Here is a 26,960-nt window from a genome sequence, read left to right on the forward strand (position 1 = left end):
AATTAATGGGAACTATTTAGGAGATTGAGGGACTTTATAAAAGTGAAATAATCCTATTAGATGAAAATACAGGAAACAAGGATAAAAAACAAGCTTCATAGTGCCCCTACCCAGAAATAACCACAGTGAACTTTTTCTTTAAATGTTCTTTCCCATGCAGGAAATTGTGTTTCGCTTTAAAGGACAACTAAGCCTGCTGTCACCACTCACTTACAGCCTGCTTTTATTCTCTTAATATTTTAACATATTTCCTTGTATGCTTAGCTGTTTGTAAACATAACTCTTGGATGGTTGCATAATATTCAGTTGGGTGTGTTTGTGCTCTTCACCTGACCCGGGTGTTCCAAGTTCACCACAATAAAGAACACCACAGGGGACATGTGTGCCTGAATGACTTCCTCAAGACAGATTTTCAGAATGAAATCCCGAAGCCCAAGGGCCAGCACCTTTTCAAAGGACTTGGTGAGGTGAACCTCTTGGTGCTCTTGATTTTTGCCACCATTTTCCTAGAATTTTCAACACTGAACTTTGCCAAATATAAACACGCTCTGATCGTACAAAGAAGATGGAAACAGTTCCTGACTATTGCTGTCAGATGCCAGGTAATTTTCCCTGACATCCAAGGGCTGGAATCACCCTTCTTGGCCATTCACTCACACCCTTTAGCAGGAGGTAGGGTCAGAGGGTAGTACCGAGAGGGGGGTAGGAAATGAAGAAAATACTCGCGGGGAATCACAGGCCACCCCCGTCCCTCCGATCATTCCTTACCCCAGGTGCTGTGAACCTGGAATCTGAGAACTCAGCAGTTCTGTGTAAGCAGAGGGATTGGGGGGTGGTGGTGGGACCCCCCGTCTCAGTCCGCCCACCCCCGAGGGTCGCACTTTGGAGGCACCGCTGATGGATGGCAGGGGGCCCAGTCCGAATGAGGTGTGCGTGTCGGGGGAAGTGTCCCCAGCACCTCACCCCGCAAACACGAGAATCACGAATCCCCGCGGGCCTGGAAGCGGGGGCGTGGCCGGGAAGTCGGGGGCGGGACCGATCTGGGACGTCACGGCCCCGCCCCTGGCCGGCTCCCTCCTTCCTGCGCGCGGCGCCCTCGCGGAGTCCTCACCTGGAGGGACAGGTGTGCGCATCTCACATCGGAGGCCAGCCCACTAGTGTCAGGTGAGTGTCCGCAGGAGATCCAACCGTGGGGGCTGAGAGGAGGGTCTGGGGTGGGAATCCTCACTGGATGCAGAAAAGAGCCTGGTTAAAGAGCGAAGCTGGTCCGGCGTATGAGGAGGTACTGGTTTCTCCCCAAACTCCTACCGTATCCCTTGTTTATAGTCACGTTGTATTGAAAACTTAGACTTCGGAGGGATTTGAAGGACGGGAAGCTGACGGGGAAACAGCAGATTTCCAAATATTTCAACCACAAATTATTTTTTTACACGATAACTTTTCTTTGTTGTAAAAGTAACAGACACTGATTGACTCTTTGGCAACTGGATAAAAGTAGGAAAGAAATCACCCATGGTACTAACACACAAGCAAAACAACTGTGGCTATTTTGATGTATTTCCTTTCAATCTTTTTTCCAGAGGCAATCACTGTAATGTAACTTTATCATCCTGTATGTACAGTTTTTATGTCTTCCCCTCTTAACATTGTGTCATACGATTTTCTTGTGTTGTTATTAGTCACTCCAGTATGTATAATCATTATTTTTAATGGCTGCATAATGTTACATTTGAAGGATGGGCCGTAGTTGTGTACCATTCTGAACACTTGGAGGAAGGATTAGAAGGGGAGACAGAGATGTATAATAAAAAGAACATGGGCTCTAGGTCAAGCAGGCCTTCAACAAGGGAATCTTGGGAAAGATCTTTGCTCTCTCTAAGCATCAGTTTCCACATCTGGGAAATGGCTATATAAATCTGTTTCCCCAGGGTATTGTGAGGATTAAGTGAGCTAATTTATGTAGACAATCCCCATCTCCCACCCAGCTCCCATGGTTCTGGCAGAAAAAGGGTCCACATGTTTGCGAGTTTGGAGGAAGGATTTGGACCAGTGGAAACTGCTCTATGAGTGGAGTAGAGGAAGAGCTTGGGAGGGAGGATGGGTTCTTGGGAAAAACCCCAGAATGAAGCGGCCTCTGGGTCTGGGAAAGATGGGCATGGCCATCCACTCTGTTTGGGTCAGGGCCCCTAAGGCCCCAGTGGCAACCTCCAACCTCACAATGGATTCATAGGTTCAACTCCTTGGGACAGCTTCTGGAAAGAGTTCAGAGTGAGCGGATTGAAAGAAACGTAGAATGGGCAGAAGTCAACCCCTTGTACAGATAAGGAAACTGAGGCTCGAGCACTGGTGATTTGTTCAGGATCCACACGGGCAGCAGTAACAGAGCACGTGTGGAGTCCCAGGCTCCTAATACGCTCAGGGGCCTCCACACCAGAGACTACTCAGTGTAGGAGGAGGAAGAGGTCAGGGCTGAGTCACCAGCTGCACTTATACCAGGCTAAGTTGTGCTTAGAGAAAACAGATGTCTCTGTTCTGCGAGCCTCCATTTTCTCATCTGTCAAATGGGGAGAATAACTCCTCACCTACCTACTTAGTACCCACTGCCAGGCCTGCCTATCCACAGCTAGCCAGCGCCTCCTCCACTTTCAGGGACATAGTCTGTCTCTGGTCATAGACCCTCACCCTGAGCCCCTCATCTTCTTGACCTCTAGCCATCTTCAGGGGGGCGGGAGCTGGGAACTTGTCAGCTGCGCTAGACTGTGGCCACACTTCAGTTAGAGTGGGAAATCCACACTCCCTGAATCATCTGGATGATTTCCTGACCTGGGATGTTCTGTTCTGTGTTTCTAATTTGGCTCTCCCGTAATGTACCCCGACAGCCTGCTCTCACTGGATGAGAAGGACTCTGAACCCTGGCAGGAACTCCTGAGGACTAAGAAAATCTTGTACTGAGGGTCTACAATCCTCTGAGTCTCTCTCTTTTCTTTTTTCATCTTGGCCAAGCTGCAGAGCTTTCAGGATCTTAGTTCCCTGATCAGGAATCAAATCCCCCAGGTCCCCGGCAATGGAGACACAGAGTCCTAACTACTGGACCATTAGGGGAATTCCCTTGAGGCTGTCTGTTTCTGCCAGACCTGTCACTCCAGGACATAATGAGGGTGTCAGGGTACCTGTAGCAATTGGGTGTCTGGGATCACTGATGTTCTGAAACAGAATCGGGGAAGTCACCTTCCAATTCACAGATAAGAACTTGAGAACTAATACTTGTTGAGAGCCTCATTTGCCAGCCTCTTGTTCTAAGTGCTTTTGAGCCATACTATGAAATTGTCACCTTATTGTTCCCATTTTACAGATGGTGAAACTGAGGCACAAAAAGTTAAATAAATTACCCACATGGAGCCAGGATTCAATCCTGGGCATGCTGACGTAAGTGTCTGTTCCCATTACTGCTGCCTCTTTAGCCTACAGTGGTGTCTGATTTGATGCACACCTGTTTTTCCAAATACATATCTGTTGTCATCTTCTGCCTGGACCATCAGGGCTTTCTGGGATGTTGATATCCTGCTGACGTCCTGTTGATATCCTTAACACTGGTCACACTGATTTCTAATGACTCATTCTGGGTTCTGAGTCTCCTGCAACTGACACACTCCATTGGAGGAGGGCCCATCACAAGGCCCAGACCAGGCCTTGGCTCTGCTTCCTGTAACTGAGTTGGTAATAACTGCACATATCAATATGTGTCAGGCTCTGGCTACAGACTTTTGGTCCATCACCCCTTTTAATCCACTTGAGTGCTATTACCACACCAATCCCTGAGATGATGAAATGAGGCTTAGGAAGGTTCTATAAACTCACCCTGCCACATAGCCCAGAAGTAGCTGATTGAGGACTTGAATCCAACTAGTTAAAGCAGGGTCTCTACCATCACTGCCTCTCAAGTGAGAACTCATTGCAGGGGTCCTAAACACTAATGCAAACTTTGGCTGAATACCCAGTCTGTACAGATAGTTTTAAACATGCCTTTTGTATTTAAATGTACGTCTGTTTGTTATAACTTAAGTGTGTGTGTATATATATATATATTCTCTGTGTTAATGAGTGTGTGTGTGCTGTGCGCACTGTCTCTCCAGTCGTGTCTGACTCTTTGCGACCCTATGGACTGTAACCGGCCAGGCTCCTTTGTCCATGGGATTCTCCAGGCAAGAATACTGGAGTGGGTTGCCCTCCTCCAGGGGATCTTCCTGACCCAGGGATCGAACCCATGTCTCCTGAAGTTCCTGACTTGCAAGCAGATTCTTTACTGCTAAGCCACTGGGGAAGCCCCAATGTGGGCATTATAAAACAAACATTAAATTAGAATACTTAGGGAATTCCCTGGCGATCCAGTGGTTAGGACTCCACACTTTCATTGTCAAGGGCTCAGGTTCAATCGCTGGGTCAGGGAACTAAGATCCCACAAGCCATCCAGCATAGCCAGAAATAAATAAATAAAAATAAAATAGAATGTTTAGAAGGCTAAGGTGAATAAGAATACAAATTCCATTTTTTCTCTTCCCACACCCCAGTGGGTCACTGCATGAACAGGCATCTACTCTGGACATAACCACCTTAATGGGCCCCAGAATCCCCTGGATGCTTCCTGAGTGGGTGAGCAGACTCATTCATTGGGGGCCTGAGATACATGGGCAGGTCCAAGTTGGCCCAAGGGAGACAAAGGCAGAATGGGGCCCAGTCCCCGAGGATAGGGTGAGGCTCCAGGGTGGATCTGGGAGGGTAAATTGAGCCTTTCATAGCCTTTATGAACATTAGGTCAGATTCTCCTGGGCACTCTCAGAGCTTTGAGCTGTGAAACAGCTGGGGCCATCTCCAGCTCCCAGGATTGAAGAATTCAGTGAGGTTCAGTCATGAGTGCCCTAGTGCAGCCGCTGGCACGTTGTGTATGCGATAAATGTCAGTTTGCTGGTTCAACTCCTGTCTCTTCTTTTCACCCATGTGTAGAACTCGAAGCTGCTCCGAGCTAACAGTGGATAAATCCCCAGCTAAATAAGCTGTTTTCGATTGGAGACCCTGCTGACCTCCACCTTCCTTTTCAACCTTCTCCCCAGAGGGAGAGGGATCCTGGGTGCCATTTGACTGGTCTCCCCACAGTGGCTCCCCAACCCCCAAATATCTGAGGTTCCTTCCATAGGGCATTCACTTGGGCTATTCTTTTTTAGCTTCTGTCTCCTCGCCACCCTCAAATCCTACCTACTTTCAAGACCCACCTCCCCCCACCCTCCCCAGTGGTGACTCCTGAGTCTCTGCAAGGGCTGGGGCCCAGTGCGCTTAGAGGGGGACCCAGGGACTTGTCTGGATGCTGTATATGTGCAACACCTCACTTGAATTTAAGAAAACCCAGGTTGTACATCTCATAGAACACCCCAGTGGAGGGCGAGGGGGTGGCTGGCCACCGTTTGGTGCCTCTGCCGACCGCAGGCCACATGGATCTGTCTGGCATTGTTAGTCCATCTTTTTTCTTCAGTATACCTAGACTCCCCCCAGTGGATTGTCAACTCCTGGTGAACAGGGTCCGGTGAGTACCTCTCAGGCCCTGCGAGAAGTTGGCATCAGGAAATGTTTGTGGACAGGCATGTGACACGGTGAAGAGATGATGAGTCGCAGCAACTATGCTGAGTTGAGAAGTGTTGTGGGAATTGGGATTATTAGCCGTGGCAATCATCGTAATTCCCGTGGCCTGGCTAATGAGTGGTTGTGTATCCTGGGGACGGGATTCCTTGGATTCCCAGAGACTGGAAGGTGCGAGTTTTGAAGAGAGTCAACAGCAGTGTGAACAAGGGAGATTGTGCCTCGTTCAGAGGGCCAGGTGAGCCCAGAGGGGCGGCCAGGGGACAGGCTGAGTTGTCGAAAGGAAGTGGATGGGGGTGGGGGGCGGGGCTAGAGGCAGGGTGATGTGGTCCTTTGGTGATGCTGGGGTATTTTTAGTGCTCACTGTGCCTTTGGGACACGTGGCAGACATTCCTAACTCCTCTGGGAGTTAATTTCCCTTAAGAAGACAGCGGCATAGGAAATGCTGAGAGAGGGTGTGCCCCCGCCGAAGGGCGGGCAAGAGCCCACCACAAGAAGGCCCGGAGAGGGTGAGGAGAAACCACAGGCCTGTCCCTGAGGGGAGGCTGTCAGGCAACATCTGGCCCAGGGTTGGAAAGTGCCCAGCCCCGCCTCCACCCCCACAACCACACACCCGGGCAGAGTTCGCTCATTGCACAAGTATTTATGGACACCCAATACCAACTGAGGGCCCACAGGGGCAGCTACAGGAGAGGTCCTTTCTCTAGGAGATTATGTTCATGAGCATTAAAAATAAACAAGCCTCTAGCAGTTCATAAAAACAATAAAGTCAGGGTGATCCAGCAAAGAGGGCCGGAGGACAAGGCGACCTGCTTTAGATTGTGTGATCGAGGAAGGCCTCCGTGAGGAGGTGACTTTTGAGTTGGGTGTTGAACCACAAGTAGGAGGCAGTCATTGAAGACCTGGGTGGTGGAGATCATTGTAGGCAGAAGGAGCGGAGGGTGAGGGGCCCTGAGGTGTGACGAAAGGAAAGACAAGGAGGAGAGAGGTTCAGGGTGAGACCTGAAAGGCAAGTCGGGGCCAGATCGTGGCAGGCCTGGGAGAGAACGTGGATTTCACGCCGCTAAAAGGAGCTGTGATGTATTTTCAGTAGCAGAGGGACACGACTTCAGCATTAACAGACCAGTGTAGTGTCCAAGTAATTCAAGCCAGGTTCAGAACACAGTTGGGAGGCAGAGCTGACAGGAAGTATACATGTTTTGAATATGGGGGTGGTGATGGGAAGAGAACCCTTTCCCACTGGGCCCAGATGTGTGTGACCTCAGGTGTTTCTTAACAGAGTACCTGAATGTAGAATGTGTAGGCCATTCCCCATCCGGTCCAGCCTTGAGTTTATGGACAGGAAGACTGAAGAAAGAGCCTTACAGGTCTCCTTGTCCAGCCCTCTGGGTAGGGGCTGTGAATTCTCCAAGGTCCCACTGAAATTCAAGCCTCCTGGCCCTGGTCCAGGCCACTTGCTGCCCTGCCCTGCTGCCTCTTGGCTGAAGCTGGCAGAGGAGGGAGGAATCACTGCCGGAATGACCTGACTAGTCATGACGATGTGGTAAGGTCACCCAGAAGAAGCGTGGCAAAGCAGTGGAACCTGGAGAGGGCAGGCCAGGGCAGGGCAGCCCTGTAGGAGCAGCCGGGGGTGAGGGGGACATCCTGGAAGGGTCTGGGGCAAAGGGCCAGGGTGAATGGAATAAGGCAGCATTTTCAGGCTAGCATGCCTGAGGACAACCTCTGAGAGCAGAGCCTATGTGGGCCACTGACCCTTGGGGGTCTCGGGAAAGACACAAGTAGGAAGACCCCAGATAAACTTCTCCTAGAACCAAGAACACAGGTGAAGACCAAGAGTGGGCAGGGCCAGTGGCTCACCTGGGCCCAGCTAGGCCTGCGTCCTTCCAGCCCACCCACCCCAAAGGGACTGGTGGCGGCCCCTTCAAGGGGAGGTAAGGTAAGGAAAGAAGAAGGAATCCAAGACAGGCCTGTGTTCACTCCCTAACTGCTCTTTAGAGCAATCAATAGCATCAGCATCTTCCTCTTATTCGGGGCTTTCTCTGCACTAAGGTGTTCTGTGCATGCCCATCTGTATTATCCCCACTTTACAAATGAGGCTCAGAGAGTTGAAGGAATTTTCCTAGGGTCACACAGTTCGAAAGTACCAAAGTCAGCTTTTTAACCATTGTGGGCTACTGTCTCAGTCTCCCTCTGTGACCTTGAGCAAGACTCCCCGAGCCCCAGGCTCTCTGCCTGTGAAATGATGGAGTTGGAGTAAATGTGCCCCATGAGGCCCCCTGTCTCTCCACTGGGGTCCAGAACTGATTCTCCGGTAGAGGGGCTTGGCGGTCTGATGGAGGGGACCAGGGTCCTGTCCTGGAGCTGTGTTCTTCACCAGCCTGGGCAAGGTAGTTAAGAGCATAGACTCTGCCAGGCCACGATCTTGCGGAGGATACACATGAAGATTGAATGCAGGTAACAAGGCTCAGGGAGGCCTGGCACACAGTAGGTGCTCAATAAGTGATAGCTCTTAGTGTCGTCTCAGAGCTAGCGAAGGCTGTCCTTTCACAATCCAACCGTTCACTCCTTCGGCACGTATTTGTTAAATCCCTTCTGTGTGCTGGAAGGACATTAGTCTTGATACTGGTGACCTAGTGATGACCCCAAAGAGCTTTAACTCATTGCCTTCTGATATTCCAGTGGGGGAGGCAGACCAAAAAAAAAAAAAGAAAATCAAATAAATACCATATAGAATAAGGTGGATAGTGATAAGTGCCAGGACTCACTGGGAAAGACCCTGATGCTGGGAAAGATTGAGGGCAGGAGGAGAAGGGGGCAGCAGAGGGTGAGATGGCTGGATGGCATCACCGACTTGATGGACATGAGTTTGAGCAAGCTCTGGGAGATGGTGAAGGACAGGGAAGCCTGGTGTGCTGCAGTCCGTGGGATCACAAAGAGCCAGATATGACTTATCGACTCAACAACAAAGTGCCAGGAAACAAAACGAAGCAGAAAAGGAGAGGGAGAGGGAGGCAGTGTCTGGAGGAGGGTGGGGGTTGGGGGGGGGTGGATCTTACATCAGGACTGGCAGGCCTCCCTGTGAAAGGGACTTGAAGGTCCTGACCTGAGCGAGGGAGGCTGATCCCTGTGGGAAACATGTCCTTGGCAGCCAGAGAGCCAGGCCTGAGATCCTGAGGCTTTGGGGCAGCCTTGGGGGACAGATTGTGTAGGGTCATTTTTAATGGTTCTTTTTTTTTTTTTTAATTCATTTTTTAAAATAATTTTATTTATTTATTTATTGTTGGATGTGCTGGGTCTTCCTTGCTGTGTGGGCTTTTCTCTAGTTGCAGGGAGTGAGGGTTAGTCTCTAGTTGTGGTGTGCGGGCTTCTCATTGCAGTGACTTCTCTCGTAGAGCACGGGGACACCTGGGCTTCAGTAGTTGCCGCTCCCCAGCTCTAGAACACAGGCTCAAAAGTTGTGCACAGGCCTAGTTGCTCTGCGGCATGTGGGATCTTCCCAGATCAGGGATCAAACTGTGTCCCCTTCATTGCCAGGTGTATTCTTTACCACTGAGCCACCAGGGAAGCCCCCATAATTCATTTTTTCAATATTTTCTTGGCCACACAGCACAGCATGTGGGATTTCAGTTCCCTGACCAGGGATCAAACCCTCATCCCTGGAATTGCAAGGAGGCAAAGGTGAGGAGCCTCAGATTTCTCTCCGAACCAGGGAAAGGATAGAGGAGGATTCCATCTCCTCTATTGAGAATTGAGAGGATTAAATGAGATAGTAGCTGCTGGTTGGGGGGGGCGGGGGATTATCAGTCCTTTCTTGGAGAGAGAGAGCTAGGAAACAGGGCCATGTAGGAAGCATGGAATGGTTGGCGGTGATGGAGAGGACAGTGGTATATCCACCCTGCTTAGTGGTGCCAGGGGAGGCCCTCTGCCTGGGGACCCAGGCCTGGCACCGTCTCTTACTCAGGAGAACCTGCAGTCACAGGCATGGTTGGCCTCCCTGGACTCTGGAAGCAGGATTCAGGGTTGATGAGATTGGGTTGGAAACAGATGACAATGGAAGGGCCTTGGTAGCCAAGCCTAGAGACTGGCTTCTAGGACAGGTCACACTTGGGGGCCTCCAGGAGATGAAGGAGTCATCAAAATGGTCAAAACAAAGCTGACATGAGGAAACCAGGGCCCTTGAGCTGTGACCAAGTGGGTGGCTGCCACCCAGGCCGGCTAAGTGTGGCCAGGGCCCAGGGTGAGTTTGGGCCCAGAGTGGCAGTTCTCCCAGTACTTCAAGAGAAGTAGGGAATACAGACCTGTCATCTAAAATCTTTCCTTTTTTAAGAAATTTATTCATTTATTTAGCTGTGCCAGGTCTTAGTTGCAGTGTGTGGGAGCTTTCATTGCAGCATGTCAGATCTAGTTCCCCAGCCAGGGATTGAATCTGTGCCCCCTGCATTGGGAGCATGGAGTCTTAACCACTGGACCACCAGGGAAGTTCCAAATCTTTCCATTTTAAAACTCTGGGAATCAGTTAACAAAGCAAAAGAAGTAAAAACCAGAAGCACCACACAGACCAGGCAAAGCCTACCACTTTTGGCCGGTGACGCTCTCTGGCAAAAGTGGCACTGAGGGCAGGTTCCCGGTTGAATGCCCCAGACCTCTCCCGGAAGACTTGTCCTCACTCTCCTGCTCCTGGAAGCGAGATCATGACAGACTCAGTTTCCCAGGGCCCGATGGGAGAACAGAGACATCTTGGACTGTGTCGCCCTGGGCCAACCCCTTCCCCTCTCTGGATTGAGGTTTCCTGGGCTCTAAAAGAACCCAGTCTGTGGGGCTTCTGCCAGTTTGGAGACTGTGTGACTAAGTCCTCAGGCTCGAAGGAAGATGCGATTATTATTGACGTGACTCTTCCCACCAACCATGCTTCTGGGATTGGATGCAGCGCACTCCAGAACTTGTGTGTCCACAGCCATGAATGGCTGTGTGTCATAATTTGGAGCTCTGCATGGTACAGTGTAAATATCATTGTGTTAATAACTCTGCCCTGGAAGCTTTCATCCCCTGCTCTGGAAGCCAGTAGGAAGCCATAGTTAATTCTTGGTGACCTGGGGAGGGGCGCAGGTGAGGAAACCTGAGCCCAGAGCTGGGAGGCAACTTGGCTAAATGTGCACCACTTGGGGGACCCTGACTCAAGTGTTGGTTCCAGGGCAGGGAAGGCAGGAACCAACCGGTGCCAGGCCGTTCCTGTGTGGGGTGGGTCATTAAACGTGTGAGGACAGGACTGGGTTTGAGGTCAGCTCTGGGCCCACGGGTTTGAGCTGCTGGAAGAGGAAGAGGGCAGAAGAGAAAGGTCGCTTTTGATTTTTTCTCTGGAGGGGAGAAAGCAGCACAGCCTTGGCTTCCTCTCTGGGCCTTTTGTCAGCGTCCCTTGTCTTGCTGTCTTGTCAAATAGTTGGCCCCTGAGTCAACCTGGCCTGCGTGCTCAGCAGCACCGAGGCGGAGCAAGCCCTCAACTCTCTAAACAATCTCCTTTTGCAGTAACTCACATAAACACCGGCCTTCGGAGGGGCCCACGGCTAGGGTGTGAGAGGAGACAGAACCCGGCAGAGGGGAGAGGACGGTCTGGGGCTAGAAGACCCCAGCTTTGGGGGCGCCTCCTCCTCCCCACCCCCACCCAGGTTTTTCCACCTGTGCCCCCCACTGGATCAGTGGTGTCCGTGTCTGTGTGCGCTTCCTGGCCCCACACAGAAGACCCCGATCCGGGAAGGCGCTCCTCGCGAGGCTGGGGGCGGGGGACCGTGTTTCCCGGCTGCGGGCCCCCAGCGTCCCCGGGAGCAAGGCGGGGCGCGGGCCCTTTAAATCCTCCGAGGCGGCGGCGGCGGGTCGGGGATGACATCAGCGGGCGGGCCCGGGGCTCAATGGGAGCCGGCGGGCGCGCGCCGGACGGGAGCGCGCGAGCCGGCGGCGGGGGCGGTCGGGCAGGAGGGCCGGGAGGAGGGAGGCGGCGGCGGCGGCGGCGGCGGTGGTGGTGTTGAGAGCCAGATCCTGAACCCGGCCGGGGCGAGCGGAGCGGAGCGCGGCGGCGCGGCGGCGGCGGCGGCTGGGCCGGGAGAGGCTGGCGCGGCGGGCGGCTCTGCAAATCCTCCGGCATCCGCCCCGGCGGGTCGCCCCCGCCTGCGGCAGCCCCCCGAGCAGCGGCCCGGCACCGGCGCCTTCCCGGCGGGGTAAATATTGGGGGACCGCGGGCCGGCGGAGGGGCGCAAACCTGGGGGGAAACGGGGCTCCCTCCGCCTCTTTGTTTTTGCGCGAGAGGGAGGGGGGAGAGGGCGGACACACGCGCGTTCGCACTCGGGTATGGGGGGGCTGCCCGGGCGCCGCCCGCTCGGCCCGGCGAGGACAAAGGCGCGGCTGGGGACGAGGAGGAGAGGAGGGTGACTATTTTGCAGGCTTGCCCCGGGGAGCCCCCCCACCCCCAGTCCGGCTCGTCTCTCTCTCCCGAGCTGGACCCTTCAAGGCCTCGGCCAGCCTAGGCGGCCACCCCTGGCTGCGATTTGAGGACGCTGACGGAGGTGGGGGCGGGGGGGGGGGCGCGGTCCGGGACTGGGGTGCCGGGGACACCCGATTCTGTTGATTCGGGATTCTCGGCCAAACCCTGGGCTTCTATAGGCTTCACCAGCCCATCACTAGCGCCCCCCACCCCTCCGCTCCTGGCTCGGGTGCTCCAGACCTGGGGGTCAGCAGGGCTGCTCCCGCGTGTTGGATGGGGGCGCTTGGGGGCCCTGGGGTGATGGGGTGTCTGGTCACCCAGCCACCGACTCTTGTTTTCCTTTGTGGAGAGAAAGAAAGGGGTGGGGGTTATTTATCAGATCGGATTCTCCCATTTCTGCCTGTGAGAAATCCATGTTTTGCAAGTCCTCATGGAAGAGAAAACTATGTTTGTGCCCGGGTGTCTTTAGAGAGCGGATTCCCAAGCTCTTCACACCAAACTCAAAGGGGGGTGAGCCCCCTCCCCAACTTTTTCTCTTAGTTTTCTTGCATATATTCTTGGATCAGCCTTCCTCAGGGGAAGGATTTGGGGACAGGGCCAGGGGATCCCCAGTGAATTAAGTTGCACCCGTTCAATAAATGCTTGTGTCTGGGGCTTCTTTGGCTGGCTGGCTGGGATGTCCCTCCAATTTTTATTTTAATGATCCAGGGAGGGAGGTGGGCAGGGAGTAAGAAAACTGCCCATGTGCCATTCAGCTTGGTAGTTTGTCTCATTTTTCTTAACCAGTTGAAACTCTGGAATCTTCACGTCCGCCTTTTTTATCCCCTTCATTTATTCCAGCGCCGCCCCCCCTCCCCCCCAAAATGAAGCAGCAAAGAACTGGAAAGCCTCTCCCATTCCCGCCTCAAGTCTTTCTGCTCTCTGGGAGGCTTTTGGGAGGACAGTGCTGGGACAGTCTAGGCTCTCCTTGGGGCCCTGGCCCCTGGGGTGTAGGAGCAGCCCAGGGTGGGGATAGGGGGTGGGTTGCCTGCAGGGCTAGTGGTTTGCACCCTCTCTTCTCCCCTTCTCTGCCGACAGCCGGGTGAGTGGGGAGGGGCTGGGGGGGTCATGTGCAGTGTATTTATGTAAGACACCCAGACGGGAGGGCATGGGTATTTATATAACCCGGCGTGGGTATTTATGTAATATAGGATGCGGGTGTATTTATGTTCCTTTCCGAACCTGCGGCTTCCCCGGCTGCCATGTGTGGTCTCTGAATTGGCGTTGGCGGAAAACGGACTGGGGGGGTGGCGGTGTTTGTGTGTGTACACACCCGCGTCCCCCCGCCCCCACCCCCCGCCCCGTGCCCTCCCCCCAGCGGGGCTCCCGGTACACGTCTGCATTTCTTTCTTCCTTTGAAGTGTCCACACAGGATGGTGTGTGTGTGTGAGGTGTGTGGCGGGTGAGTTTCCCGCAAATGTGGAGTGGGTTCTCCTGGCCGCCCTGGCACCTCCGCTAAGACTGGCCGGGGCGTGTGGGCAGAGGCCCTTGGTGGAGAGCCCGGAGTTTGGCCGGCGCGGGGTGGAGGCTCCTTCCTTGTGACCACTGCTGAAGGGCTAGCGGCGGCTCCCTGGGAACTGGCGCTGGGGTTGGACGTCTCTCCCGGGCAGGAGCTGTCGGCTCCTCGCCTCCACCCCGGTGGGCAGAGACTGACCACGACCTCGTGGAAGGAAGCTCTCCTCCCACCTCGCCTCCCAGGTGGGTCTGGCTTTCCTGGTCGTCCTTGGTGTGGGGAAGGGGCCGAGACTCTGTGCTGTTTTTCCCCCTTCCTGCGCGGCCCCCTGGCCCTAGCATGAGCGGGTGGGTGGGAAGCCGCCAGGTAGGGCAGCAGGAGCCCTGTCTGGGCCTTAGGGGAGGAGACTTGCTGCTGGAGGGCAGGTGGGCAGGCGGCGTGACCTCCCTGGGCCTGAGTTCCCTGTCTATAGAGAGCGGCCCGTCTTCCTAGTTGTCTACACTGGCTGTCTTGTAGACACTCTGTGATCTTAGTGGACTCCCCCACAACCCTCTCCTTATTTCATAGGCCCCCCAGAGCAAGACCTCACCTCCCAGCCTTGGAGTTTCCTCCCCTGCTGGCCAGAACCTCGAATGTGGCCAGATCTTTGCCCCAGGCCAGAGCAGAGGGGTCCCTCCCAGGGTGGTTCCTGCTAGTTCAGAGAGCTTGAGAGACCTTGGACACCCAGGGTGGGGCACAGCAGGGAGGGAAGTGCTCAGATCGGCACTTTCCCCCCAGACCTCCTCTCATCCCAAAGAAGCTGACGGGCGGCTCAAAACTTGGCTTTGGTCCCCTCGGTTGCTCTGCAGGGCCTTGGTAGGAGACCCTCCAAGTCTTGAAGAAAGTCAGCCCAAACTGTCTGTTTATTCATAGAAGGCCGTGCAGAGAGTCCTGTTGCAGTTCTTGGTGTTGCGAGGTTGAGAGAGGGAGAAGACCGGAAGCTGGATGTTCTGGGGGCCCCTTTCCGACCTTCCCCCTGAGTTGGGGAGATCTCTCTTTGCGGGGCCCAGTGCAAACTTGCAGAGTCTACCTCTGGGAAGGCCTGTGCAGGTTGTGGAGACCTGGCCTTTGGTTCTTGGTGCTGGAAGCCTGGGGTGGGAATGGGGCCATTGGAACACCATTATTTCCAAGTCCTAAGGGGGCTGAGGAACTTCTTTGGGGACCCTCCATTCACTCTGTCCTCCTGTCCCTGGAGGTTGGAATTAGCTGGTGGTTGCCATGGCAGCAGCCCCAAGGTGATCAGCTTCTCCATCTGCCCTCTCCATCACCCCCTCTGTCCTTGATTTTCCTTTCAGGGTCTTTGCCCATTGTGACTAGCCTGCCCCGAGAGGCTCCTCTTGGCGGGTCCCCAAATGCATGTCCCCCAAGGAACTGCTTGCTTTGCTTTTTCCTCCTGCACCCTGTCTCCAACCCCCTTCTTCTGCCTGGCTACCCTGACACCTGTTCCGATAGCCTCACCACCTGTGGAGGCTGTTGGGCTACCTGACCCGTGGTTGCCCTTCAGGCAAAATGAGGCCAAATCCCTTCCAGGCCAGCCGGAGGGAGATTGCAGTGTCCCGAGTTTTTTCTTGTGGCTTTGCGGGACCTTTTGGGGTCTGGGGGCTCACCCCCTTCCCAGCTCCCCTCCTCTCTGACCCTGTGTTTCTGCTTCCCTCCACAGGAGTGAGCCATGGAGCTACGTGTGGGGAACAAGTACCGCCTGGGCCGGAAGATCGGGAGCGGGTCCTTCGGAGACATCTACCTAGGTGAGTGTTTCTGGCTCCAGCTCAGTGGGGTCTGAAGCCCCTGGGACAGCCCTGGGGGCTCAGAGGAAAGATGCCAAGATTTCATGCTCTGAAGCTCGAACGTGACTCCGTGTTTTGGTTGTTTTGTGCCAGAACCATCCCAGGTGGGGAGGGAAGCCGCAGGCTGGGGGTAAGGCAGGCCGAGGGACTCCTCAGTCAGGGCAGGAGGGTGGGCGTCCGGGATGTCAGTGCTGCCATCCGGGCTGCAGGAGGTATTTTTAACTCTGGGTTTCTAGCTGCAGATGATCTGGGTTTCCAGCTGGGCGTGGGAAAGCCCAGGCTGGGTTAGCACCCCTGTCTTGTCTCCTGGGAAGAAGGATGCTGGTGGACAGAAGTGGCCGGGGCCGCTGTTGCTTCCCCCGCTAGGCCCGCCCCCGCCCTGTGGTCTGGAATTCAGCCCAGGAAGACTTTGGAATGATGCAGGCTCCCCACTAACCTTGGGGGCGGGGGTGGTGGTCGTAACTTTTAGAATCTCTCTCCCCGGATGTGCTTCCTGTTGAAAGGCTGAGCGTGGTCTCCTGTTGTTGAGTAAATCACTGACATCTCACCCCTGTCCTTGACCCCAGAGAATGCCACTTTCTCAGCAGCCCTGGATCAGGGCGGGGCGGGGCGGGGGGGCACGAAGTCAGGAGGTGCAACCCTTCCTTGGCAGTTGTTGGTCCAGAGAGAGAGACTGTGTTGGTCGATCGGGAGTGGGAGTTGTTAGAGCTAGGTGGCAGCCCCCGGGGTTTTTCCCCGTCACTGTCCGGGTGCTCTTGGCAGCATCTGTGCCTCTGTTTCCTTCCTGGAAAAAGAGTCGTTGGTCAGTTCTGTCCTGAGCAGAGGAAGCCGACAGGTCATTGTGCCTGGCTTGTTGCTTCAGACCTCGTGGGTTTCTCTTAGCCAGTGGTCTGGGTCTCTGCCCTCTTGGGGTGCAAGGGCTTCTCAGTGGGCCACTGCTTCCCCATCAAGGTCGGGGGAGACGTGTATGCCCATGTTCTTTGGGAAGTACTTGTGTTGGGAGCCCTGCGCGAATGTGGTCTCTGCTCACAGCCGCCTCTGGAGACAATGCCGAGCTGTCCCCGCTTTACAGATTGAGACAGGGTGGAATGGTCACGTTGGCCACCAGGACTTCTCTCCAAAACTAGAAAAGACAAGGCATTCCCTAGCGGTCCAGGGGTCAGGATTCTGTGCTTCATTATCGGGTGCAGTTTCGATCCCTGCTCAGGGCACTAAGATCCCATGGGCCAAGTGGTGTGGCCAAAAAAGAAAAGAAAAAAAAACAAACAACTAGAAAAGGCAGACTTTCTACCCACAGCCCTCCAAGGAGTGAGAATGTAGAGGATGGGACGTGGGAGGGAGCCGGCAGACCTGGCTTGGTGCGGTCGGTGAGGTGTGTGCGATGCAGCAGGTTTGTGTGATGCTGCTGCCTGGCCGACCAAGGACTTCCAGGGGAAGTCTTCCATACGGGAGGGCATCTTGTAGGCTGGCAAGTGCCAGCCGGATGTGCACGTTGTGGTCAGGCACCTAGTAGACCACCCTCCTGGAAACACCGCGGAGCCCGGGGCAGGGGGGAGGGGACAGTGCAGGCTGATGGAAAGGTCTGCTCTGCGACTCCAGCTCCTGTGGGGTGGGGGCAGGGCGCTGGCTTGCATCCATACTTTTGCCCCAGGGCTCAGCATGTGGGGGTTCAGTGAAAGCCTCTGAAATGAAGGAATGAGGAAATGGGGGCTGTGACATGCAGAGGCCTGTGAAGTGGCCTCCTTCGTGGCCGGAGAGAAGAAAGTTGGGATGTGGGGGGCAAATTCAGGTCCCCCGTCTATTTCTCATGGGCTTTGTAACCTGAGATAAGTCATTTTCTCTCTCTGAGCCCCAGCATTCTCATCTGTGAAAGAGGGAGTACCCCATCTCCTTCCTGTTTGTGAAATTGGGGTGGATATAAAGGATCCTCTTATCGTGGCGGCTTCGGGCTCAGGACTGAAGCCTGGAGCCGATGGTTTAAGGCAACTTTTGGCAGGTGCACACCTGCTTCTAGACAACACTGAACCCCAGGCCTTCTCTTTTGCAGAAGGGAAACTGAGGCCCCGAAATAGAGGGCAACCCAAGGTCATTCAGAAAGCCAGTGTTCCTGGTCCTCCCTGGGACAGGACTTTGTTTATCCAGTAATCATCTGTGTGTGTGACTCACTCAGTCATGTCTGACTCTCTGCGACCCCATAGACTGTAGCCCACCAGGCCCCTCTGTCCATGGGATTTTCAGGCAAGAATACTAAAGTGGGTTGCCATTTCCTTCTCTAGAGGATCTTCCCAACCCAGGGACCAAACCTGGGTCCCCCACACTGGAGGCAGATTCCTTACCGTCTGAGCCACCAAGGGAAACCTTAATTCCCAGTAATCTAGTTCATTTTAAAAATCTAGGTCTGAGTTCACTCCCCCAATTTACTTTGGAGTAAATTCTACTGGGCTCTGGGTACTGGTCTTTCTTTTCCTCGCTGTGTGCCCTTGGACAAGGGATGACCTCTGCCAGCCTTGGCTTCTCCATCTGCAAGGTGGGTTCGTGGGACCCCCAGGGTGGTGAGAAGCAATGAGATTGTGGCGCAGACCCTCTGCACGCGCTCGACCCAGCAGTGGTGCTTTCCTGTGGTGTCCCCCAGCCTTCAGTCTTGGTTAGGATTTGCTGCTGTCAGAGGAGCTGGGTCCTATTGGGCCTGGGCGGGGGGCCAGGAGCCAGTTCTCCACTGACTGTCCTGCCTTCACCAGTGCACAGGCCGCGGGGACCCTGGCCTGGTGCAGTGTCCTGCCAGCTCCTTCCTGGGCCCCTCTGGCTGGCATGGGGGTGGCAGGGATTTTAGGGCCTGCCCGGCTGGCCTCGCTGACTCCCTTTGTTCAGCGCTCTGGCCACATTCTCATCGCTGGTGCTGGCGCCAGGGCCTGACTCCAGATGGCCTCCGCAGGTGGGGCTGGGCGCGGCCTCCAGGCCCTGCTTTCCAGGATCGACCGAGGGCAAGCACATTCGTGGATGTGGCTTCCTGGCCTGTAGTAGTCCTCCTCAGGCTCCTCCTCCCTCGCCCTTGGCATTGTAAGGGGCTGGCCGGCAGGCGTGGCCCATTTTGTTAGGGCCTCACCTTGGCTGCGTGGGGTCTGGAGGTGGCCAAGCTTGTGCCACCTACTCTACCAGCCGCTGACCGGCTGCCCTCAGGAACTCTCTAGACCTCTCCTTAGTCTCTGGGCCTCAGTTCTAAATGGGGAGGGGATGGTGCGCCCTAGTGGGTGACTGTGGGGGTGCTTCAGCCCCACCTTCCATCCAGCCAGGTCCCTGATTGTGCCGGTGTCTGAGGGAGCCCCCACATAAGGTTGGTCATCCCCCTCCCCACCTAGAGCTTGCCAAGGTCCCAGACCCTCAAGGGCTAGCTGGGCTGAGCCCTTCTCCATGTCCAAATTTGTTTTCCTGCTGTATCCAACCGAGGGGCCACCTCTGCTGCCCTCGCCTGGCACTTTGTACCTAGTCAAAGTTATCCATTGTCATTGCCACAGAAGGTGAGCTGAGCTCCTCCAAGGTGGGGCCAGCTCAGGGCTCAGTGTGTGTCTGTTGAGTGATGAATGAGGTGCTAGGGAATTGAAATTGAGAAAAAAGCAGCGGCTCCAAAAGATGAAGTTTCAGATCCTGGCTCTGCCCCAGCCGGTTCTGTGTGACCTCAGGCCAGTTACTTAACCTGTCTGAGCCTCAGGTCCGCAGCTGTGAGAAGTAAGGGAGGTCTGAGAGTGGACTTGGGACTTCCTGGTAAGAGTTCAGGGGCAGTGCGGGGATCTGGTGGAGGTGGTGGGACCCGGAGGCAGCTTGGCAGCAATGGGAGTCAGACGCCTTTGCCTAACAGCTTAGGTCCCTGCTCGTCTTTGGTGTCTCAGTTTCCACACACACTGAATAGAGATACAAGCAGTAGTCCTTGCAGGATGGTGTGTAAGAGCTCACGGGGCCCGAAGACCCCTCCCCTTCACCACCCCTCCCCCATCTCGGGGAGGGGCGTTCCCCCTACACCTCTGCTCTCTGCACAATCTGCTGAATCATAAGTGCTGAAGGCCCTGCGTCAACTGGTCCCTGCCCCCTGCCTGCATGGGGCCACTGTCTGCACAGTTGCAGCAGCCTCCGTGCAGATTCCTCCCCCCCCACCCCGACTTCAAGTTCTCTCCTGTCCTTCCGGATATACCAGTGGTCCCAACAAGGGGTGGGACCACCAGATTTTGTCACACAGGGGACATTTGGCAAGGCCTGGAGGCAGGTTTGGTTGTTTGCTCAGGGTGGGCAGAGTCGGGGAGGCTGGAGAACACCCTGAAGTGTGCAGGATGGCCCCATCACGGAATCACAGGGCCCTGTAACAAGGCAGCCAGGCCTGGTGCCCAGAGGCTCAGGCTGATGCCTAGGACTGTGGCACTTGAGACCCTTCCCATCTCCTCCGCCCTTGCCTGTTCACCTGTCTGCTTCAGCCCCCTCGAGCACCAGCTGCATCAGAACCACCCAGAGCTCACTGCACCCCACTCCCGTCGGGCCTTTGCACGTGCTGTGACCACCCTGGCCCGGTCCTCTTCACACCACAGGAGCCCTTGCAGCCTTTCCTGCCACTGCTAGGCTGGTGGACTGCAGTGAGCCCCAGCTCCCCGCTGCCCGCATCCTCACTGTCCCCCCGGAAACAGGCAAGGCTTTCCCCAGTAATGAGTGTTGATGTTTCAGAAGCACCTTAGAGTCTGCAAAGCGCTTTCTTTTCTCCCATTGGGCACTGAATTTGGGGATCTGCTTTATTTTCTTTTAATTTTAATTTTATGTGATTCAGAAATGAAAATACACACAACCGAAGTCCAGAATACAAAAGCATGCTAAGTGAAAGAATCCGGTTACGAAAGATCGCACATTGTATGATTCCGTTTGTATGAAGTGGCAGGAGTAGGCATATTCATAGAGACAGAAAGTGGCTCTGTGGGGGTGGGTGCCTAGATTACTGGGGTGCTGCTGGGGGAGGTGGGGAGTGACTACTAAGAGAATAGGGTGTTTTGAGGATGGTGAAAGTATTCTAAAATTGATTGTGGTTTCGGTTGCATAACCTTGTGAATGTACAAAAAAAAAAACACTCTGTGAATTTTAACAAAGGTTTTGAAAAAAAAAGGGCGACATATAACTTAGTATCAGAGAAATGTCCTTTCCCTCTCCTGCCCTGCAGCCTTGTGGATTTCTCATGTTTCTTTTCAGTGTTTCTTTATGTAGATACAAGGAAACACAGATACATGTTGTGTCCTCCAGCATAGAATACATACTGTTCTGTACTCGCCTTTTCACTTCCTGTATCTTTGAGATCTTTCCACTTCTGCACGGAGAGAGCTTCCTCATTCTTTCTCCATTGTGTTCCGCTTTATGGATGGGCCTTTCTTTATTTAACCAGGCCCAGAGCTGGACATTTGGGTTGTTTCCAAGCTTTTACTGTTGCAAACAGCCTACAGCCCACAGCCTCATCCAGGCCTGTTTTGCACTGTGTGTGCCTATTGAGTAAACTCCCCCAAGTGGAAGCTGGAGGGAGCCAGGCGGCCCTGCAGCCCAGCTTCCCCAGTTCATACGGGGCCTGCCTGCTGGGGAGGGGAGCCCCCTGCCCACAGACAACGCAGGCCAGCTTACATGGACTTGGTCTTTCAGGATAATATTAACTTAGATTTTCTCTTACGGGAGGTCGGCTCTTTTCATGAGTAAGCCATTTTATACCAATAATTTCTTTCTGTCTCCGTGAAGTGTGTGTTTCACTCCTTCAGCCTGTTTCCTGTGGAGTCGTTGGTCTCTTTCCTACTGATTTGTAGGTGCTCAGTGTATATTAGGCTCCCCTGGTGGCTCAGAGGTTAAAGTGTCTGCCTGCAATGCGGGAGACCTGAGTTCGATCCCTGATGTCGGGAAGATCCCCTGGAGAAGGAAATGGCACCCACTCCAGTATTCTTGCCTGGAGAATCCCATGGACTGAGGAGCCTGGTGGGCTGCAGTCCAGGGGGTCGCAAAGAGCCGGACACGACTGAGCGACTTCACTTCACTTCTGTAAAGTGTGTGTTTGACTCCTCAGCCTGTTTCCTGGGGAGTCATTGGTCTCTTTCCTACGGATTTGTGTATATCAGTGTGATATTAGTTATTTGCCCTTGATAAAAGTTATGAGTATGTACTGTCAGTCTTTGGACTTTGTTTCTGGTGTTTTTGCCATGGGGAAGGAATTCCGCTTTTGGAGGGGAGGGAGACTTTTTTTTTTTTTTTAATGGCTTCTGGATTTTAAGTCAGGGATAAAAAACCTTTCAGTTCAGTTCAGTTGCTCAGTTGTATCCGACTCTTTGCGACCCCATGGACTGCAGCACACCAGGCTTCCCTGTCCATCACCAACTCCCAGAGTGTACTCAAACTCATGTCAATACAGTTGGTGATGCCATCCAACCATCTCATCCTCTGTCGTCCCCTTCTCCTCCTGCTTTCAGTCTTTCCCATCATCAGGGTCTTTTCAAATGAGTCAGTTCTTCCCATCAGGTGGCCAAAGTATTGGAGTTTCAGCTTCCGCATAAGTCCTTCCAATGAATATTTAGGACTGATTTCCTTTAAGATGGACTGGTTGGATCTCCTTGCAGTCCAAGGGACTCTCAAGAGTTTTCTCCAACACCACAGTTTACACCACAGTTTAAAAGCATCAATTCTTCGGCACTCAGCTTTCTTTATAGTCCAACTTTCACATCCATATGTGACTACTGGAAAAACCATAGCTTTGACTAGATGAACCTTTGTTGGCAAAGTAATGTCTCCTGCTTTTTAATATGCTGTCAGGTTGGTCATAGCTTTTCTTCCAAGGAGCAAATATCTTAATTTCATGGCTGCAGTTACCATCAGAAGTGATTTTGGAGCCCAACCATTGTTTCCCCATCTATTTGCCATGAAGTGATGGGATCAGATGCCATGATCTTAGTTTTCTTTTCTTTTTTTTTTTTTTTTGATCTTAGTTTTCTGAATGTTGAGTTTTAACCCAACTTTTTCACTCTCCCCTTTCACTTTCATAAAGAGGCTCTTTAGTTTTTCTTCACTTTCTGTGGTAAGGGTCATGTCATCTGCATATCTGAGGTTATTGATATTTCTCCCTGTAATCTTGATTTCAGCTTGTGCTTCAACCAGCACAGCATTTCTCGTGATGTACTCTGCATATAAGTTAAATAAGTAGAGTGACAATATACAGCCTTGACGTACTCCTTTCCCGATTTGGAACCACTCTGTTGTTCCATGTACAGTTTTAACTGTTGCTTCTTGACCTGCATACAGATTTCTCAGGAGGCAGGTCAGGTGGTCTGGTACTCCCATCTCTTGAAGAATTTCCCACAGTTTGTTGTGATCCACACAGTCAAAGGCTTTGGCATAGTCAATAAAGCAGAAGTAGATGTTTTTTCTGAAACTCTCTTGCTTTTTCGATGATCCAAGGATGTTGGCAGTTGATCTCTGGTTCCTCTGACTTTTCTAAATCCAGCTTGTACATCTAGAAGTTCTTGGTTCACGTACTGTTAAAGCCTGGCTTGGAGAATATTGAGCATTACTTTGCTCCTGTGTGAGATGAGTGCAGTTGTGCAGTAGTTTGAACATTCTTTGGCATTGCCTTTCTTTGGGAAACCTTGCTTACCCCCAAATTAAAAGCAATGCTCCCTTCTTGTAACATCTCATTGTTTTATTTTTTAAATTAAATGTATAAAACGTGTGCACCGTTTAAGGCACTCTTCTCACCACTAGTTGGAGGAAGACAGCTCTGTCACCCTGAAAACCCCTAGTACTCCACCCCATCCCACCCTCTGCTTCCCCCACACAGAGGTAATGACTGTCTGAATCTTAAATTTTAAGTTATACCCTTTTATTGAGGAGTTTTATCACATTTATATCCCTAAACTATACATAATTCAGCGTGGAACGTTTTGAAATTGAGACAATCAGAACTGTGCTTGCATCCTTCTGTCTCTTCCTTCCTCTTTTTTTTCCACCCTGAAATTAAGGTGAAATTCACATGACATGCTATTAACCATTTAAGAAGTGTACCATTTAGTGGCCTCTAGTACAACGCCAGGGGCTTCCCTGGTGGCTTAGACAGTGAAGTGTCTGCCTGCAATGCAGACCTGGGTTCAGTCCCTGGGTCGGGAAGATCCCCTGAAGAAGGGAATGGCAACCCACTCTGGTTCTCTTGCCTGGAAAATTCCATAGATGAAGGAGCCTGGTAGGCTACAGTCCGTGGGATGGCAGAGTCGGACACGACTGAGCAACTTCACTGATTCATTAGTACAATCCCAGTGTGTGTGACCACCATCCCTATCTAGTTCCAAAACATTTTCATCACCCGGAAGAAAACCCTGCACCTGTTTAGTGGGATAGCCTGCCCTGTAGCCTGTCCTACTTCCCCCTGCCCCCAGTCCCTGGCAGCCACCAGTCTGATCTTTATCTGCATGGGTTCTGCTGTTCTGGGCACTTCATGTAATGGAATCAGACAGCGTTTGCCCTCTGGAGTGTGGCTTGCCCACTGCACACTGTGTGTGTGAGGTTTGTCAATGACGCAGCCCGTGTCAGTGCCCGGTTCATTTTTAGGGACAGGCAGGGTGGCTCTCCACGCCTGCGCTGGTGGACTCTCGGGTGTCTCCCCCTTCTGGCCTTTGTAAGCAGTGCCACGCCTTGCTCTCTGCTCAGAGAGGGTTCGGGTGCAGAGAGCCGCCGCATAGCCGTCGTGCCTGTCTCCCCCTGCGTGGGGCGTCCCTGGGCACCTGCCCCACCTTTTGGCCATCTTCCGGGGCTGGACGTTATGGCCCTTTGCTGCTGCGCAAAGGTCCTTGCTTGGCCTCCCAGCGCTCACGTTTCTGAAGGGTGTATCCTTGGGAGTGGCCTGGTTTGACCGAGGATCTGTGTGTGTTCAGCTTTACCAGACAGAGACCAACCTGGCTTCCAAAGTGGTTGAGCCAACTTACACTCCGGTCTTTGCCCCCCGTGTGATCGTCTGCTCCACTCGGGGCTTGTGGTGCGTGGCATGAGCTGTGTTGTCTCTCCTCAGATTGCCGGCTGTTCCAGGCACGTTTGTGGTGGAGCCCCATCTCAGGCGTCCCCGGGTTGTCCTGGGTTTATCCTGCCCCCCTTCTTCCAGCGGCTGTCTCCCACTCCGGACTTTCTGTGTTGTCTCTGTGCTGAGATCACACCATTTAGTGATGGCAGCTATAGACCCCCTTGGCTCCCAGCAGGAGATGGCCTCTCTGCTTAGCCCCCAACCTTCCAGCTCAGCCTACCCGTGACTGTAGCTGGGGAAATTTAGGCCCAGTGCAGCTTGGATTGGGATCTTTCTTGAGACAGCCCTGCCCCTCTGCCTGCTGTCTTCCTCGGCTCCACACCCCACTGACTGCGCCTCTCTCCAGCTCGGGAGACCTCAGTGGCTCCACTCTGCAGGACACACTCACCTGAGTGGTCTGGGAACGTTTTTGGCCCTGCCCTGACCCCTCACATACGGCCGCCTGCTGCCCCAGCCTCCGATTCTCTGCATGGCCCTCAGCCCTCCCCTCCTTCCCCCAGCATGTGCTGCAGCTCTGGTTCTCCCTTCCTGCCCAGGCTGGGTCAGGGGCCTGCTCTGTGCCCCTCAGTTCCTCTGCTTCCCGTGGATACAGCCCGGGGCCTCCGCCACCTTTCAGCCTCTTCCCAAGGGACACTGAGCTGCTCAGGGGCAGGCCTGGAGTGGTCCTGGCCTGGGGCTGCCTGGCCAGCTGAGTATGACCTGGGTCCCCCTGCCCCCGCAGGTGCCAATATCGCCTCTGGTGAAGAAGTTGCCATCAAGCTGGAGTGTGTGAAGACGAAGCACCCCCAGCTGCACATCGAGAGCAAATTCTACAAGATGATGCAGGGGGGAGGTGAGGGCCAGAGGGGCGGTGGGCGTGGGGGTGGGAGCTCCGCGCCTGTGCCTTGGGCACTCACACGGGGAGGGGCCCAGGGACTGGTGGGCTGGGGAGTGACGGCGCCTGACTGCCCCGCCTCCCCGCAGTGGGGATCCCATCCATCAAGTGGTGCGGGGCTGAGGGGGACTACAACGTGATGGTCATGGAGCTGCTGGGGCCCAGCCTCGAGGACCTCTTCAACTTCTGCTCCCGCAAGTTCAGCCTCAAGACCGTGCTGCTCCTGGCTGACCAGATGGTGAGTCCCCCCATCTCCTCCCTTGGGCCAGGGGGGCACTGGGTGCCCAGCCGGAGGATGCTGGAGCAGGAAGCCGTGATAGCGACATGGGACCGGGACCAGGGGACCTTGACCATTAGCCATGGCTGGGGGAGGAGGTATTAAAACATAGAGTGCCAGTTTCCACTCCAGACCTGCGCAGCTGGGCTCCCACGGAAGGCCTGGGACCCTGCCCTCGGGTGACTGTAAAGCCTGTAGTCATCCAGACCTCGGGCCTGTTCCCATGCAGCGGCCGTAGGTGAGCTGCTGGGCCTTGTCCTCAGGAGTGGCTCCCCTTTGTGGAGTCATCTGGGACCCCACCTAGTGCCATGCCCACGGACGAGTGTTGCTTGCGTCCTCAATCCTTTTATAAATTCAGGGGAGAAAAATTTTAAAAAAAAGTAAAGCACAGGATCCTGGCCTTGGGGGACTTTCCTGGTGGTCTAGAGGTTAAGACTTTGCTTCCAACGCAGGAGGTGCATGTTCGATCCCTGGTCAGGGAACAAAGATCCACATACTGCATGGCACAATAAAAAAAAACCCCAAAAATCCTGGCCCTGGAATGGTACATGGAGATCTTATTCCCCAGGGTCTGTGTCTGTGTCTGCCCTACAGAAAGTCTGCAGACATCCTGCAATTTTAGGCTAAATGTGTGTGCACAGAGAAGGTTGTCAGATTCTCACAGGACATGAAACTCAAAGAAGTCTAGGTTTTTTGAGTTTAGGAAATATTCAGAAGCTTGAGGCCCAGGGAGGGGGCCAACCTGCCAGAAGACAGATTGTGTGCGTATTTATTAACATGTGTTTCTACACTTGATCTTAGCCAAAAGGCCGAGAAGCAATGAACATGTGTTTCTAACACATTGTTGAAAGGAAGGTCCTCTGTGTCTCCCTGACTGGTATCCTCCCGAAGCCAGAGATTAATTCCTGCCTGTGCGCTTCATCTCTGTCACCCCTGCCCACCAAGTTTAGGATTCCATGTACTCCTGTTCTCCCAAGTCTGGTTGGCAGAACAACCTCTGAAATGCCTCTCTGGTTCCTTGAGGGCCTCTTCTGTGCCCTGAGGGTATAGAGCCAGGCAGACGAGGCCTGAATGCCTTTCTGGGCTTCCTTTCTAGATCTTGCCATTCACTTTCCTGCTCACAGTGAACCTGATGAATCCCTCCATCAGAGTTTCTCTCTGTCGCTTCCTCCAGGAAGCCTTCCCTGACCTGCCCCTTCGAAATCATCATACATCGTGGTTGCAGACTGATATTGCTCCCCTGCTTGTGGCAGGGGTCCCCATCCATTGGAAGGGGACCACGGGTGTGTTTTCCATTTGTAGGGCCCCAGCCCCCAGTCCAGGCCTGGCTCCGAGC

At 53.8% G+C, this 26,960-nt stretch overlaps 1 protein-coding gene across 9 annotated transcripts in view; it reads left to right on the forward strand.

Annotated features, from left to right (window-relative positions):
* Window positions 1-430: 430 nt before the first annotated feature.
* The window catches only part of CSNK1E (casein kinase 1 epsilon), a 37,518-nt gene continuing 10,988 nt past the window's right edge, over window positions 431-26,960 (forward strand). For 2 of the 9 annotated variants that reach the window (XM_061124559.1, XM_061124562.1), the window contains exons 1-4: window positions 13,488-13,837; window positions 15,292-15,376; window positions 25,195-25,305; window positions 25,437-25,585. In XM_061124559.1, the coding sequence (XP_060980542.1) occupies window positions 15,301-15,376; window positions 25,195-25,305; window positions 25,437-25,585 (336 nt within the window). In that variant the 5' untranslated portion in view covers window positions 13,488-13,837; window positions 15,292-15,300. Of the gene's footprint in view, window positions 603-11,702; window positions 11,838-12,025; window positions 12,045-13,482; window positions 13,838-15,291; window positions 15,377-25,194; window positions 25,306-25,436; window positions 25,586-26,960 lie in introns of those variants that run through there. The other 7 variants (XM_061124558.1, XM_061124556.1, XM_061124557.1 and 4 more) reach the window with 7 other exon arrangements.

Source organism: Dama dama, chromosome 22 (assembly GCF_033118175.1).
Source record: "Dama dama isolate Ldn47 chromosome 22, ASM3311817v1, whole genome shotgun sequence".
Classification (NCBI taxonomy): Eukaryota; Metazoa; Chordata; class Mammalia; order Artiodactyla; family Cervidae; genus Dama; species Dama dama.